The sequence below is a fragment of the Cylas formicarius genome, unplaced genomic scaffold (assembly GCF_029955315.1).
Source record: "Cylas formicarius isolate icCylForm1 unplaced genomic scaffold, icCylForm1.1 PGA_scaffold_12__32_contigs__length_19106922, whole genome shotgun sequence".
NCBI classification, from domain to species: domain Eukaryota; kingdom Metazoa; phylum Arthropoda; class Insecta; order Coleoptera; family Brentidae; genus Cylas; species Cylas formicarius.
This window is the reverse complement of record NW_026844225.1, coordinates 7,652,695-7,666,507: the sequence shown is the minus strand read 5'-3', so window position 1 is coordinate 7,666,507 and position 13,813 is coordinate 7,652,695. Positions and strand designations below refer to the sequence as shown.

General features: G+C 34.0%; 1 protein-coding gene across 5 annotated transcripts in view; it reads left to right on the top strand.

The window, feature by feature from the left end:
* The window catches only part of LOC132695652 (hemicentin-2-like), a 611,218-nt gene that overhangs the window by 591,641 nt on the left and 5,764 nt on the right, over positions 1-13,813 (top strand). For all 5 annotated transcript variants that reach the window (XR_009617867.1, XR_009617866.1, XM_060660041.1 and 2 more), the window contains one exon: positions 2,096-2,395. Coding sequence is in view for 3 of the 5 variants with exons in the window: in XM_060660041.1 (XP_060516024.1) it covers positions 2,096-2,395 (300 nt within the window). In the remaining 2 variants the exon portion in view is untranslated. The remainder of the gene's footprint in view (positions 1-2,095; positions 2,396-13,813) is intronic.

Sequence of the window (13,813 nt, the reverse complement as noted above, 5' to 3'; positions counted from 1 at the left end):
AACAATTTTAGATATCATTCAAACATTTGTCCCTATCAAACGTTCATTGGTTTGTCAATGTATTATTAAATTATCACTGCAAAATTATATATTGAACATTGCTTTCTGTTCTGATCACATTTTATTAATATCATTTTTCGATATTTTTTTAATTTTTACTTAATTTTACTCTTGAGTTAAATTGTTTTTGACAGTCCTCGTATAGTACTGGAAAAAATCGGTGTGCAGAAATTTTTGTGACAAACAGGTATTTTTCCTAAAAATGTTAATAAAGAAGTTTTTCTTATACAAGTTGATTTAAGTGGAAACTTACGCTTGAAACAAATTTTTGGTCAGAAAATAGCAGTATATATTTTTTCAGAAGTGCTATTAGAAATATAAACTTTAAATTATCATGTATTTAGCTTATTATATACTTTTGAATAACATTTTTCATTTTTTGAAAAGGGGCCAAATCGTAAATTTTCTTTTTAAATTTTTATGAGAAATGAATCGATAGAATTAAATACCAAAACAGTGATTTATGTTATACAAATGATAAAATCAAATATGTTTATATCAACAAAAATAGATCATATTATATGCATAAAATTAATAAAAAAAAAATTGCCAAAAACGTACAGTTCAAAAGGATAAACGATTAAAATGATTGTACAAAGTACCTCCTTTAAATACACAGACAAGTAAGAAAAATTAAGAAAACACACCTATCTGTCATTCGCTCTAAATAAAATGTGTTTTCAGAATCGATATTGGCACTATTACCAATTTCACAGGTATTTTTTAATTTTTAAAGATCACGCTAGTTGACGATGTTATCGAAAAATTGAAATTCAGAAAGACCGTCTTCAATTGTTATTGATAATGCGCAGTAAGCGTATTAATTACCAAGAAAATGATCTAAAATGTGAAAAATTGACAAAAATTGCAAAACAAAGTTGCCGTACGCTTCAGATGAAATAATTGCTGTGTAGGCTCAATGCGAAAGATTTTTTAATAAAAATATTGTAAGTGAGGCAAGGGACGATCATACTGCAGTAGTATCTGGAAGGCAGCTCTCCAGAAAGTTACCAAAAAAAAATTCAATCAGTTGTATAAGACATACAAAATATATTATAAAAGAATACTAACGGTATGAGCAATTGTTATTAATGTAGACGAAGGATCATTTTCTGGCAGTACCGGTTCCAATTTTTATTCTGATGATGAAGATGTATCATAGTAAATACAAGCTATATATGGTTCGTTTGTACATTTACTCCTGGCAAATTATACATGAATCCATCCCTGAGTATGGTTAAATTAATAAATGCCAAGTACAATTGATTGTGTCTCTCTTACTTCCAAGTCATATAGTTGTGATAAAACCTTTTTATACATGCAAATGGCGGCCACCAATATTGCGTATTCATTGGCATCGAAATCTGTTCCTAATATTACTGGATTTTGAGCATAAATATAAGAAAGACAGGCACAATAAAAGTAAACTAAAAATTAACTAAAAGGTATCACATTAAATTGAAAATGCACAGCTGCAAATTATATCTCCTATTGAAATTTGTGTCATAATTTTTTCTCAATTTTATAAATTTTACGGTATGATTTGTTTGCGACTTTTATCCATTTCAGGTACCTCGTATTCATTTTAGTGCATAGACTTGTTTAAAATATCACGTGGCTTCAACAAAAAATCCTCTCCAAGGAGGATTTTTCTTTGACGCCACATCCTTTAATTTGTTTACTTCGTTCAGATTACCAGTTCGTAATTTCCAAAATGCAATAAAAATCCTAATTCTCTTTTCTTCATTTATAGTTCGATAAACCTTGTATCTTGAATTGAGTATATAAATTTTTAGCAATTGTTCCCATGTAGCTTGTATTTATTTAATTTTATCAACAATTTCAAACAATTTTCATTTTATCTCTGAGTTGTTGTTTAGTCAATAAATAATAATGGCATATATCAAATATCAGAATCTTTTACTTCTAATGCTATAGACAAATGAAAAACTCACAAATTTTCTTATTCGGTGCCTTTCAAATACTAAATTGCAAGAAATAAAACTGCATCTAATAATAATCGTCTTTGTTCTAGTCCCGAAAATCGAAATATTAGGAGAATCGGACATATTCGTCAAGACCGGTAGTACCGTTCAGCTGAAATGCGTGATTACCCAATCGTTGGAAGAGCCAGCGTATATATTCTGGTACCACGATGGGAATAGGGTTCTCAAATACGAGGAAAACGCCATCGACATTAAAATTGAGAGAGAAGCGACTCAAACCACGGTCAGCACGCTGGTCATTTACAATACAAGATCAGAAGATTCAGGAAACTACACATGCAGTCCTTCAAATTTAGACTCGGCATCGGTACTTTTGCACGTTTTGAATGGTGAGTACTTTTACTCTAAGCAACGTCGATTATGTAGATAATAATTACAACGACATGTATTTGAAACAAGAAAGAAATTTGAATTCTAGTGATGCTTATCCGAGTTCTACACGCAGATCCATGTATGCAGTGTACGCACTATATCTCCCTTGTCAGTATTGGAAAAAAGGTTTTATTGAGTGTTGGATATATTTGAAAAAACATACCTTTCAATGATGCTACTATAATATCAAAAATGGACCTTCAAATATATCACTAAGAGCTTAATAAATTGGCTTTCGCGGCCCGTTGATAAGCTATCATCTTGATTAGGGTTTAAAGGCCGTCGTCGGTTGGAATTACTTCCTAACGTTTCGCTAGCACGAGTGGCGAGCTTCTTCAGAGGTCCTTCCATCTCCGATATTGAACGTAGACTGACGATTTCTCCTACGCAGGTTGTATTTATGCCGATTGGTGGTGGGCGGGGCTTGTTCCGCTTCGGTTGGTCTCGGGATATCGATCGGTACTGTTCGGGCGTTCCTAAGGATCGGGTTCCAGATTTGGTTGAGTCTAAGGGTCTCCTCCTTTCTGTTGAAATTGTGTGGGTGTTTTTGTATCTCAATGGCTTCCCTGACTAGTCTGTTGTGATAGCCGTTGACCGATGCTAGTAACTTACAGCTCTTAAAGTGTATCCTGTGTTCACCGCTGCCCAGTGCGTGTTCGGCTACTGCAGACTTCTCTGTCTGTCCTAGCCTGCAGCTTGCTTTATGCTCCTAAAGTCTCGTTCCCATTGATCTCTTGGTAGTTCCGATGTAGACCTTTCCGCATGAACACGGAATGCGGTAGACTCCTGCAGCTGACAGTGAGTCCCTCTTATCCTTCGCAGACCTGATGGTCTGCTGGATCTTCTTTGTAGGCTTAAAGATTGTTTTGATGTCGTCGTAGCCTTGCGAAGACGGACGAGGAACTTCTTGGCCTGCATTTGACACTGGGCAACAAGATCGAACAACAGAATTGGGACAGAATGGATGCAATCTCACATTCCAACATGAGGAACGAACTGGACCGCACAAATGAGCAACAGATAAGGAAGTACGAGAAGTTTGCGAAAAAACAAGCCCCAAAACAGCAAGCCTAGACAGTGAGCGACTCGTGGTTAATATGACGGACAGAGTACTCACGGAGGTCTAGAGAACAGTGCTAACCAAAGGAGAGAACTTCGCAATCACTCCCCGTCACATTCCGATTGAAGAGATCATCTCCAGCACCGAAGCAGCCATCAAGAACCTATCGAATCGAGACAGCCAACATCCTCAGGAAGGCAAAACCACCCAAGACTAACCTGACGAGAAGTGAAGGACTGGCACTGCGTAGCCTGTCAAGGAAGCCATTGAGATACAAAAACACCCACACAATTTCAACAGAAAGGAGGAGACCCTTAGACTCAACCAAATCTGGAACCCGATCCTTAGGAACGCCCGAACAGTACCGATCGATATCCCGAGACCAACCGAAGCGGAACAAGCCCCGCCCACCACCAATCGGCATAAATACAACCTGCGCAGGAGAAATCGTCAGTCTACGTCCAACATCGGAGATGGAAGGACCTCTGAAGAAGCTCGCCACTCGTGCTAGCGAAACGTTAGGAAGTAATTCCAACCGACGACGGCCTTTAAACCCGAATCAAGATAATAGCTTACTAAGGGTTTAGTCAATTATCTCACAACCAAGGGATTCCCTCTTGTTAAGTTGTTGCTCTATCATCTTAATTAAGGTTTTCCTCTACCTATCTGTTCAAGTTTTTTCTTAGTATTCATCACAGTATCCAATAAGAGGCAACTTATAAAATAAGATCGGTCATTTATATTTTAAATTTAAATAATCCGTTGTTTTCTGACAAATTTTATTAGTACTGAATTTTGTTTTCCCATTCCAGAATTGAAAGTTTAGATAATTTCCTGATTTTGTTTTCCTAAGAAAACGGTTAATGAGGGATATTCATTAATAACTCAAAATCAATTTAATATGCACTTTAAGATACTACAATTAAAATACGTTGTTAATTAATACAACTAGATGATAGTTTCAAAAGTTTCTGTTTTGTATTCTTTTGCTCATTAAAAATAAGGGTAGAGGTATAAGGTATCAATTATGCTTCAAATTTGACACAGAATTCGAAAAAAGATTTAAGATCTTGGTGTTCCATTTAAAAAGAAATTAACTTGGTGTCTAAATGTACTTTATGTCCGCCCTGTATATTTTTTATTTACTGCAAAAATGGCATTTTTTTTTTCATTTTTCATTTCATTTCATTTTCCGTTCATTTTTTCCAATAGCTGATTCTTAAACTCATTTATTTATATCTACGCCTTTATGACATATATTGTATAAATAACTATTGTAAATAAAAGAGATACGTCACTCTCTATGTAAAAAAGTCTTTAATTAATATCATGAAATGAAAAAAATCCTTTTTTTTTGTTTGATTTCGATTCAATAGATTTTTAAAATAATTCAAAAAATTAAGCCCCAATTTCTTTTGCATTATACTCATTCTTGTGCTGCAAATCTTCATTGTTACTTTCAGTAATCAGTAACTGTCATCTATTATTCCTTAAATAAAACTATAATTACCACAATAACTACTGATTTCATAAACTGACTTCAAATTTTAATTTTAAATGTATGAACAATTTTTTCGAGGGACTGATGTTGTTTTTTTGACAATCGGTATATGGGTTTGGTCTTTTTACAGTTTTAAATATCTTATTAGCTCATTTGTCACATAAACATTCGCAACCACTGTTCGTATAGAGCCGAATAAACGGGGAAAATTTTTATGACATCGTATTTTCCCTCAGAGGATTTATTTTATTTTATCAGCTTTGAAATATTGAATTCGTAAATATTGTATATCGGCAGATATTCGGTGAATGGAGCGGAACTAAAACTTTTACGAACAATGAAAGTTTAGGGGAGTTAAAAATTCATTTAGACTAAAATATAAAAATTCGTTTTACGGGAAATGTAGAAAAAGACGTTAAACTGAGAAATACAAAACAAAACGAAACAAATTTATTGCACATATATTCAAATATTCGGTATTTTTTGGAATATTTTCTTTGCATACAGGGTATTTTCTAATTGAAAGGGCGATTTTTGGGCTCGTTTTAAAAAGAAAACTTTATATGCACACATGTCCTTAACTTTTGTGATACAGATTGGCAAAGTGGTAAAATAAAATCAATTTTCTTTATATCTGTAATATCATCAGATATTTTAATGAAATTTGCAAATTGCACGGGGCGTTATTTCTTTTAAAATGAAAATTATTCTTATAATCTACAATCATTTCTAAAGAAATTTATTTTCTTTATTTTTTTCAAATCAAATCTGTTCATAAATGAATTGCAAATGTCATCTTTTTAAGGAAATCAGTGTCGTGCTTTGACCAAATAATATTTTGGTTAATTAGGTCGCCACTGCACTGTTAAATCGAGTACTTTTTTGTGAAAAATGTAATATCTACCTAAAACAAAATATCTAGTGTTTAGTTACCAGGAAAAAATGTCATCTTTTTAAGGAAATCAGTGTCGTGCTTTGACCAAATAATATTTTGGTTAATTAGGTCGCCACTGCACTGTTAAATCGAGTACTTTTTTGTGAAAAATGTAATATCTATCTAAAACAAAATATCTAGTGTTTAGTTACCAGGAAAAAATTATTAGAAAAATATTAGAAAACTGCTCTTTTTGCTTTTACAGTATTAATAAAATAACAACATACTAACAACAAAATAAATAATAAACGATTCTCGCCTGAAAAAAAAACGTTACCTACTATTAACAATTTTTAACAAAATTGTCTTAATAAATGAAAAATAATGTGTGCATATTGCTCTGCTCTCGTAGAAGTATACCTTCAGTGTTTCTTATTAAATCGCAGGAAACTTTTATACGATTCTTCAACCCCTCTACACTGTTAACTGGGGTGACTTTTAAGATTCCCCCATAAGAAAAAGTCCAAACTCTTTCAATCTGTTGACCTAGGAGACCATATTATCTTACTGCGACACTAAAATGAGCAGGCGCGCCATCATGCATAAACCACAATCTGTTCCTAATTAAATATGGTACTTCTTCTAGCAAACCGACGTTAATAATGGTCATTTAGCCTCTCTGGTAAGAAAATGGGTCCCATTAGGTAATTTCCAACAATCCCAGCAACTGCATGAAGCTTTTCATTGGCAAAAACCTGTAAATATTATTTCTTGGTCAAACAAAAGATTATGAGCAATTTTGTTCAAAAACCACTGACAAAAATTAACACGGAAGGGAAAATCTCTGGAAAGTAACCCTTGGACTCAATTAATATGATATGGGTACAATAGAAAATCTTTCCAGAACAAGGTGTGCGAGATATTAGTAGTACTAAGGTAAGGATTTTCAGCAATTGCATTTTAAAAGTGCTTCTCCAATTACTGGAGTTCTTACAATGCGATGGGCCCCTTTTAAATGATTATTTATATTATACGAGCCCTAACAACTAATTGCTCGGACGATGTACGAAATAATAAAAAAACATATTTGTACTTATTTTAAATTGATTCTTTTTGCCTTTTCGATTGAAAAATTCAAAAAAAAAGTGCTATCGTAATGAATTGTTTCTTTATTTCAAATAAATTACATAGCAAAATATCAAAAACATACCGAATTTGCTGACAAATAAATATTCGGACGCATTTAATTAAATGTTTTACTTTAAATCGAACATTAATAAGAAGTAACATCACCTTTCGCGGCAATAACAGCTTTTATGCGTTTTGGCATGGAATCTACCAAGGTCTTGCAATATTCGGGGGTGAAAGTGTTCCAAATTTCGGTGATATTTGCCTTTAATGCTGGAACTGTACGCTCAGGATTGTTACGCAGAGTCTTTTTCATCCGATGCCCTAAAGTTTCAATAATATTCAAGTCGGGGCTACTTGATGCCCGCGATAAAACTTTCATATTATGGTCCCCAAACCACTTTTTCGTTATTTTCGCAGTATGGCAGGACGCACCCGTCTTGTTGAAATATAAAATTTTTATTTCCAAAAGTTCGTTCTATTGATGGAATCAAACTTCTTGATAAAATTTGTTGATATTTTTCTGCATTTACAGTACCATCAATGAATTCGTAGTTGCCAAACTTCTTTACCACTCATACACCCCCATATCATAACACCCTGGGGAAATTTTACCGTGCGCCTTATACAATCTTTGTGAAAGGCTTCTGATTTTGTACTAATGCCTTTTTCGAAAATCGCCTACACATACATCAAATTTTGATTCGTCGCTGAAGATAACGTTACTCCACATTTCCGTTGTCCAGAATATTTTAGATTTTGCCCAATCCAAACGTTTTTTCTTCTGAATAGACGTTAATAATCGTTTTTCCTTTGCCTTTAACAAAAGTAGATCATAGAATATTAATAATTTTTATATTGAAACAGGAAAAATTGTAAACTTACCTTATAAAAACTCAAACCAGAATTATGCATCCATTGTCCACAACATTCCTTGGAGACATTTAAGTTTGCCTCGTGATTCCATCGCGCATGAATTTGTCGTAAGACGCTTCGTCTGCTAGTTGTACAAATCTTGACCGGAATACGACGATCTCTTTCAGTGATTTTACGGGGTCGGCCTGAACTTTTACCACGAACGTTAACACTGGCTGTCTCTTCATTCTTTTTTATAATATCCCCGAGTATTGATTTTGCAATACTCAAGTCATTTGAAATTTTTTGCATTGATTTACCTCTGCAGTACTGAGATATGATAATTTCTCCCACTTTTTTATTTGTTGCAACACCACGCGTCATTTTCTTATCAACTATTATACAAACTTGAAAGATACAACTCGAACTGACATCTCATTTATCTAAGCACACTACATTTTACCATCAATGCATGGGTAGCATTAATTTCTTGGTCAATAAACATTCGCGTCCGAATATTTATTTGTCAGCAAATTTGGTATGTTTCCGTTATTTTGCTATGTAATTCATGCGAAATAAAAAATAATTCATCTTAATGTGCGTAACTTGATCATTCAATCGACAAAGCAAAAACAAATTTTAAATAGATATAAAAATGTCTTTTTTATCATTTTTTACATCGTCCGAATATTTAGTTGGTAGGGCTCGTATATACCCTGTATACAACACATATATCGTTTCAATCAATATGGCTACATTGAAAATGGTTTAAATCATCCCTGCACAGAAGGCACTTATCATTTTTCAATATTATATACAGCAGACCCCTTTTTTGTATCAATCACGCACGTAGCCGGAGCAAAATCGTTTACCGACTTATCTTTTTATTTTACTGCCGTATTCTATTGTGAAACGGTTTTCACGAGTTCGCCTCGTCTGAAGTCAGCTTTTGTAAAATCGGAAATACGTTATTTATATACAGGGTGTCTCAAAAGCGTGGTTCAGCATAAAAATAGTGCCTAATGAGAACACCAGTTAGAAACTGGACTATTACACAAAATGCTGTAATTATTTGTTACGCATGAATTTTTAATTATAATTATATGTTTTATTAATAATTATAAATTAGTTCTCAAACAATGAACAATATTTTACGTATTTTTTAAAGTTTCGTTTCCTGACAGCATCTTTATATTTTAAAGTTTTAAAACATAAAAAAATGCATCGACATTAAAAATAAATAGGGAATTTCGTTTAAATTAACAAAATTGCGGTTAGCATTTTGGATTCTACATCTTTAAAAACTCCCAGCTATTAAATTTTGTCGTTCTAGCTTGGTCAGGAAATATTTGAAAATTCTTTTTACTATCCATTTTAATGTAAGGTAATAAAAGTAAAATACTTTTAGTATTTTTACGAAAGCAGAATGATATCTATATTTATTAGCTTGCATTAAAATTGCCATTGAAGAATTATGGCAAATTTTTAAGTGTTCGAACAAGATTGTTTAAATGCGTTAAATGCTGATTAAATTTTTGGCCGTTTCGATAGAGGAAATACCTAAATATATCCCGTATCAATATAACAATATAAATATAAATCAATAATTGACTATTAAAATTTTACCCTTTTTTTTTCTACAAAAATTTACCTTTTTATTTTTTTTTTGTTTTTTGTATACCTACCTTGCTCCGGGAAAGTTGAAATTTTTATCGAAAATAGAATGAAAATTTCGTATTATCAGGCTCACACAGCCGGCTAAATCATCCATAATTAAAAATCAAATACTGAGTTATTCACCTTAATGAAGTTCATTCCAATTACGCAAGGAGACACAACAATATCCATGTAGGTATGGCTAGAATAAACGAGACTCTCTATAAGCCCATAGGTGTGTCTCCAATACAATACTTATTGTCTAGGAGTTGTTTTTTTAGGTTAGTTGGAAATTAGCTTGAGAAAAAAAACAGTCTAAATAAATGGCATGATATAGGGTGTCACAAAAATATTTTTTTCTCGAATTCGCTAATGATGGAAGCCCTAAAATATTTCCAAACGAACAATTAAATTTAGCAACGCATTAGGACTATCTAATTTTTTCGGTTGGCAATAAGGATTACGAAATACGAGGGCAGCGCAAAAATTACCCGGTCTGAATGTGAAAGAAACTTCAATACACTTATTACATCTCTTTATTAACAACTCAATCCCTTAAAAAAATATATTTTGGTTTGTCTGCAAAATGAGCTAAAACAGCCTCTTTTAACTCAACTTCGTCGTTCAACCGCCGTCCACGTAAGTCCTTTTTCAAATATCCAAACAAATAATAGTCGCTGGGGGCCATATCTGGACTACAGGGAGGATGATCTATGTGTTGGAACCCACACTCTAAAATGGCAGCTTGTGCAACACCAGCAGCATGGACAGGTGCATTATCGTGCAAAAGACGTACGCCTCTGGTCAGTTTTCCGTTTTACACGTATGCAGTCTCGTAATTTTTGTAATAATGTTGCGTAATATTTACCATTGACAATGGTATTAGTTTCTTTAAAATCTATCAAAAGAATTCCTTCACAATCCCAAAACATCGTGGCCATCACCTTTTTTGTTGACTGGCAGACTCTGAATTTTCTTGAAGGTGCTTCACCCTTACGACGCCACTCCATTAATTCTTTTTTCGATAAAGGGTCATAATACAGAACCATGGTTTCATCTCCCGTCACAATAGTTTCTATCACAGGCTTCGGTTCCGACCCACAGAGTTCCAAAAAAGACCGCGCACACTCGACACGGCGTTGTTTTTGAATAGCCGAAAGGTTTTTAGGAACCCATCTTGCACTAACTTTATGCATACCTAAATGATCATGCAGGATTCGACGAACACTTGAATCAGAAAGCTTAGTAGTTTCTGAGATTTCCTTGACCTTTAAACGTCGATCACTCAATACCACCTCTTCCACAATCACAATAATATCTTCCGTTATGACCTCCACTGGTCGACCAGTTCTTGAATCATCTTCAAGGGACCCCTGCCCCATTCGAAAACGTTTTGCCCATTCTTTCAGTACAGAATACGAAGGAGAACTTTGGCCGTACACACCATCCAGCCTTTCTTTAATAATTTTAGGTGCTAACCCTTCTTTTGTCAAAAACTTTATGACTGCTCTATACTCAATTTGGGTTATGTGCGACATTTTTTCGGACACGTCTTGTTTAAAATGCTGTCAATAAAAAACTATTTGACGCAATACTTCAATTTTTTTCGCAGCCTACTAAGATATATATTTAAAAGAAGACAAAGTTTTATCGTGAGACTGGAGCTGCATCTATGTCAGGCTAGGAAATTTTGGCACTCACCTTGTATATACGATTGAAAAAATAGGAACAGTCGCCAAATAAATGCTTTCCCATCGATACGTACATGTTTCGGCATTTAGCACTGCGGCATCTTTTCGTTGAAAGAGACCAATCAAATTATAACTTTTATTTCGTTCGGGGCAAAATTATTTAGTACCTCAATCACGTTTTATTAGCTTTCTCGTAATAATTATTGATAACTCGAGCCCTAATTACACGAACCGAATGTGACGGGCTTCCAAAATTTATTTACTACCCTGCAGAATAATACATAGATCGTTGGAAAACAATTAAAAAGACATTTTCGGTCAACTCAAATTTACGTGCTGTTTAAAATATTGTCATGTTCAGAATAATGCATATTAGAGCTTAAAAAAAAATTGGCACTCTATGGCTATTGTAAATATTTAGATTTTACATTTTAAAACGCTTCTTGTTACTTTCGAAAAATCGATAAAATCGAATTTTTCGAAAGTATACGCGGTTGGCAACGAAACTTATATCTCGGCAACGGTAGGTCCTAGGGGACCGCCATTGGTACAGAAATGATCAGCGTCGAAAAAAAAAACTTTTTTTTTCTATTCTCCGTTCTCTGTTATCCGTTATCCGTTCTCCGTTTCTCTGTAGACCTGGCATTAATTGGCTATATCCTTTGAACGGTTTGCAACACGGCCTTGAAATTTGGCTCCTTTTAAACCGTGCGCGAGGGACATAAATCACTAAAAAATGAGTCTGATCAAACTAAAGAGTCCATCTTTTTTTTTAGATTTTCGACAGTTTTTTGGACATTGGTATGAAACACTATAAGAGCCCGAAATTTGAAGCCATCCACTTAAAATTTAACAGATGTATAGAGCTTAGCTCCGTAACAAAGCCTATTGGAACTGGGGAGCCTGGGGTCGGGAAGTATTTTTAAAAATTTAAAAACTGCACTTGCAGGATATCGAGAAAAAAATCATTTCTCCAAGACGCTATATGTGATCGAAAAAATTCTTAAACCAAACGACGCGCAAGATCCGGACTAAGAACCTTTATTCTTAATGATTTTTTAGAAATACAAGGTACGTCGGTAATTTACAAAAAAGTGAACATTGAGCCCCTTTTATATTGATAATTGACCATAAATAGAAGGCTGTGATTCTGTTGTCAATTTCTTTCACATTTTTATATAGCCCGTATGAACAGCTAAAACTTGTGTATTTAAAGTTTTCACATATTGTACAGGGTGTTCGGAATAGTACGTGCTATGTTCTAAAACGTCATAGGTGTCTCAAATAGTAAAAGTCCGTAAGCATATCTAAACAGTAGAAATTGAGCATTATGAAATGTCCCGAAATATTTTTTAAAAATTTTTGAAAAATTTTCTTTGGTTATTTTGTCTCCCAGAAAAACATGATTTTCTCAAAAACCATTCAACCGATCGTCAAAATTTTAAAGTCCGAAAATACGAGAGATGCGGCGCTATGACTCTAGTTTAAAGCATTTTTTCGATTATATACAGGGTTTTTTGAATTGTGGACAAAAATGTAAAAGACCGTGAAAATCATACTTTTTGGGAATAAATAATTAACCGCAAATCAAAATTCGTAAAAAATATGGTCAATCGGTTCAAACAGTGTTATATGCCGCATCAAGAGTAGCAATTTTCGTCTATCACACACGCTGCTCGAGATATTTTAAAAAATCCATATGAAAATCGCTGATTCTCGCGCCCAATTTAGACGCGATAACGTCATTGAATATTACGGCGGACTTCATAGTTTCAGAAGGAAACTATTTTCTTGAAAACCATTTACTCCATTGAAAAAATTCTTGGACCAGGAAACGTTTGAGTTCCAGTACTAAAACCTTTATTTTCGGTATTTTTTCCACTATGTGTGTGGATTATGGACAAAAAATCAAAAACACCATGAAAATTGCCATTTTCATATGTAAATTATTTAGCTGTTAATGAAAAACTATAAAAAAGGAATAATTTGGTTTAAACAGCATTGTAAACTATAACGAAAGAGTTCCAGGCTTCGTCTATTATACAGGGTGCGCCAGATATTTGAAAAAATATCATTCCAAATATGTTATTTGTACAAATTACAATATTTATCAAAGTTTGCCGTGACTTTGAAATTCGACGAGATGGAAAAGATGCTTTATACAGGGTGTATGCATAAAATTACATCGATTTTGCAAAAGTTCCATAGTGGTTCGCAGGAGCACGATAGAAAAACAATGCTTCCCCCACGAAACGCCTTCTTTTTAAAATAAAAAGCTACTTCGCACTCCGCCCTACGAACTTGGCCAGACCAGCGACGATTTTTCGAAAGCAATCTTGTCACTTTCGAAAAATCGATTCTTTTCGAGCGCTCCTCACTAAACTCAAGATCTCAGTAATTGTAGGTCATAAAGACCGCCCGTTTGAGCTCCTTTTTAAACGTCCACGGGGTGTATAAGACTTGTAAAAATGGCTGCGTATTCGCGATAACTAAAAGATATTACTTTCTTTTACATGACGATATAGCCCGTAGCTAAAACTTTTGTATTTAAGGTTTTCACACAGGGTGTTCAAGATATTCCGTGCTATATTAAGAAATGCGTTAAGTGTC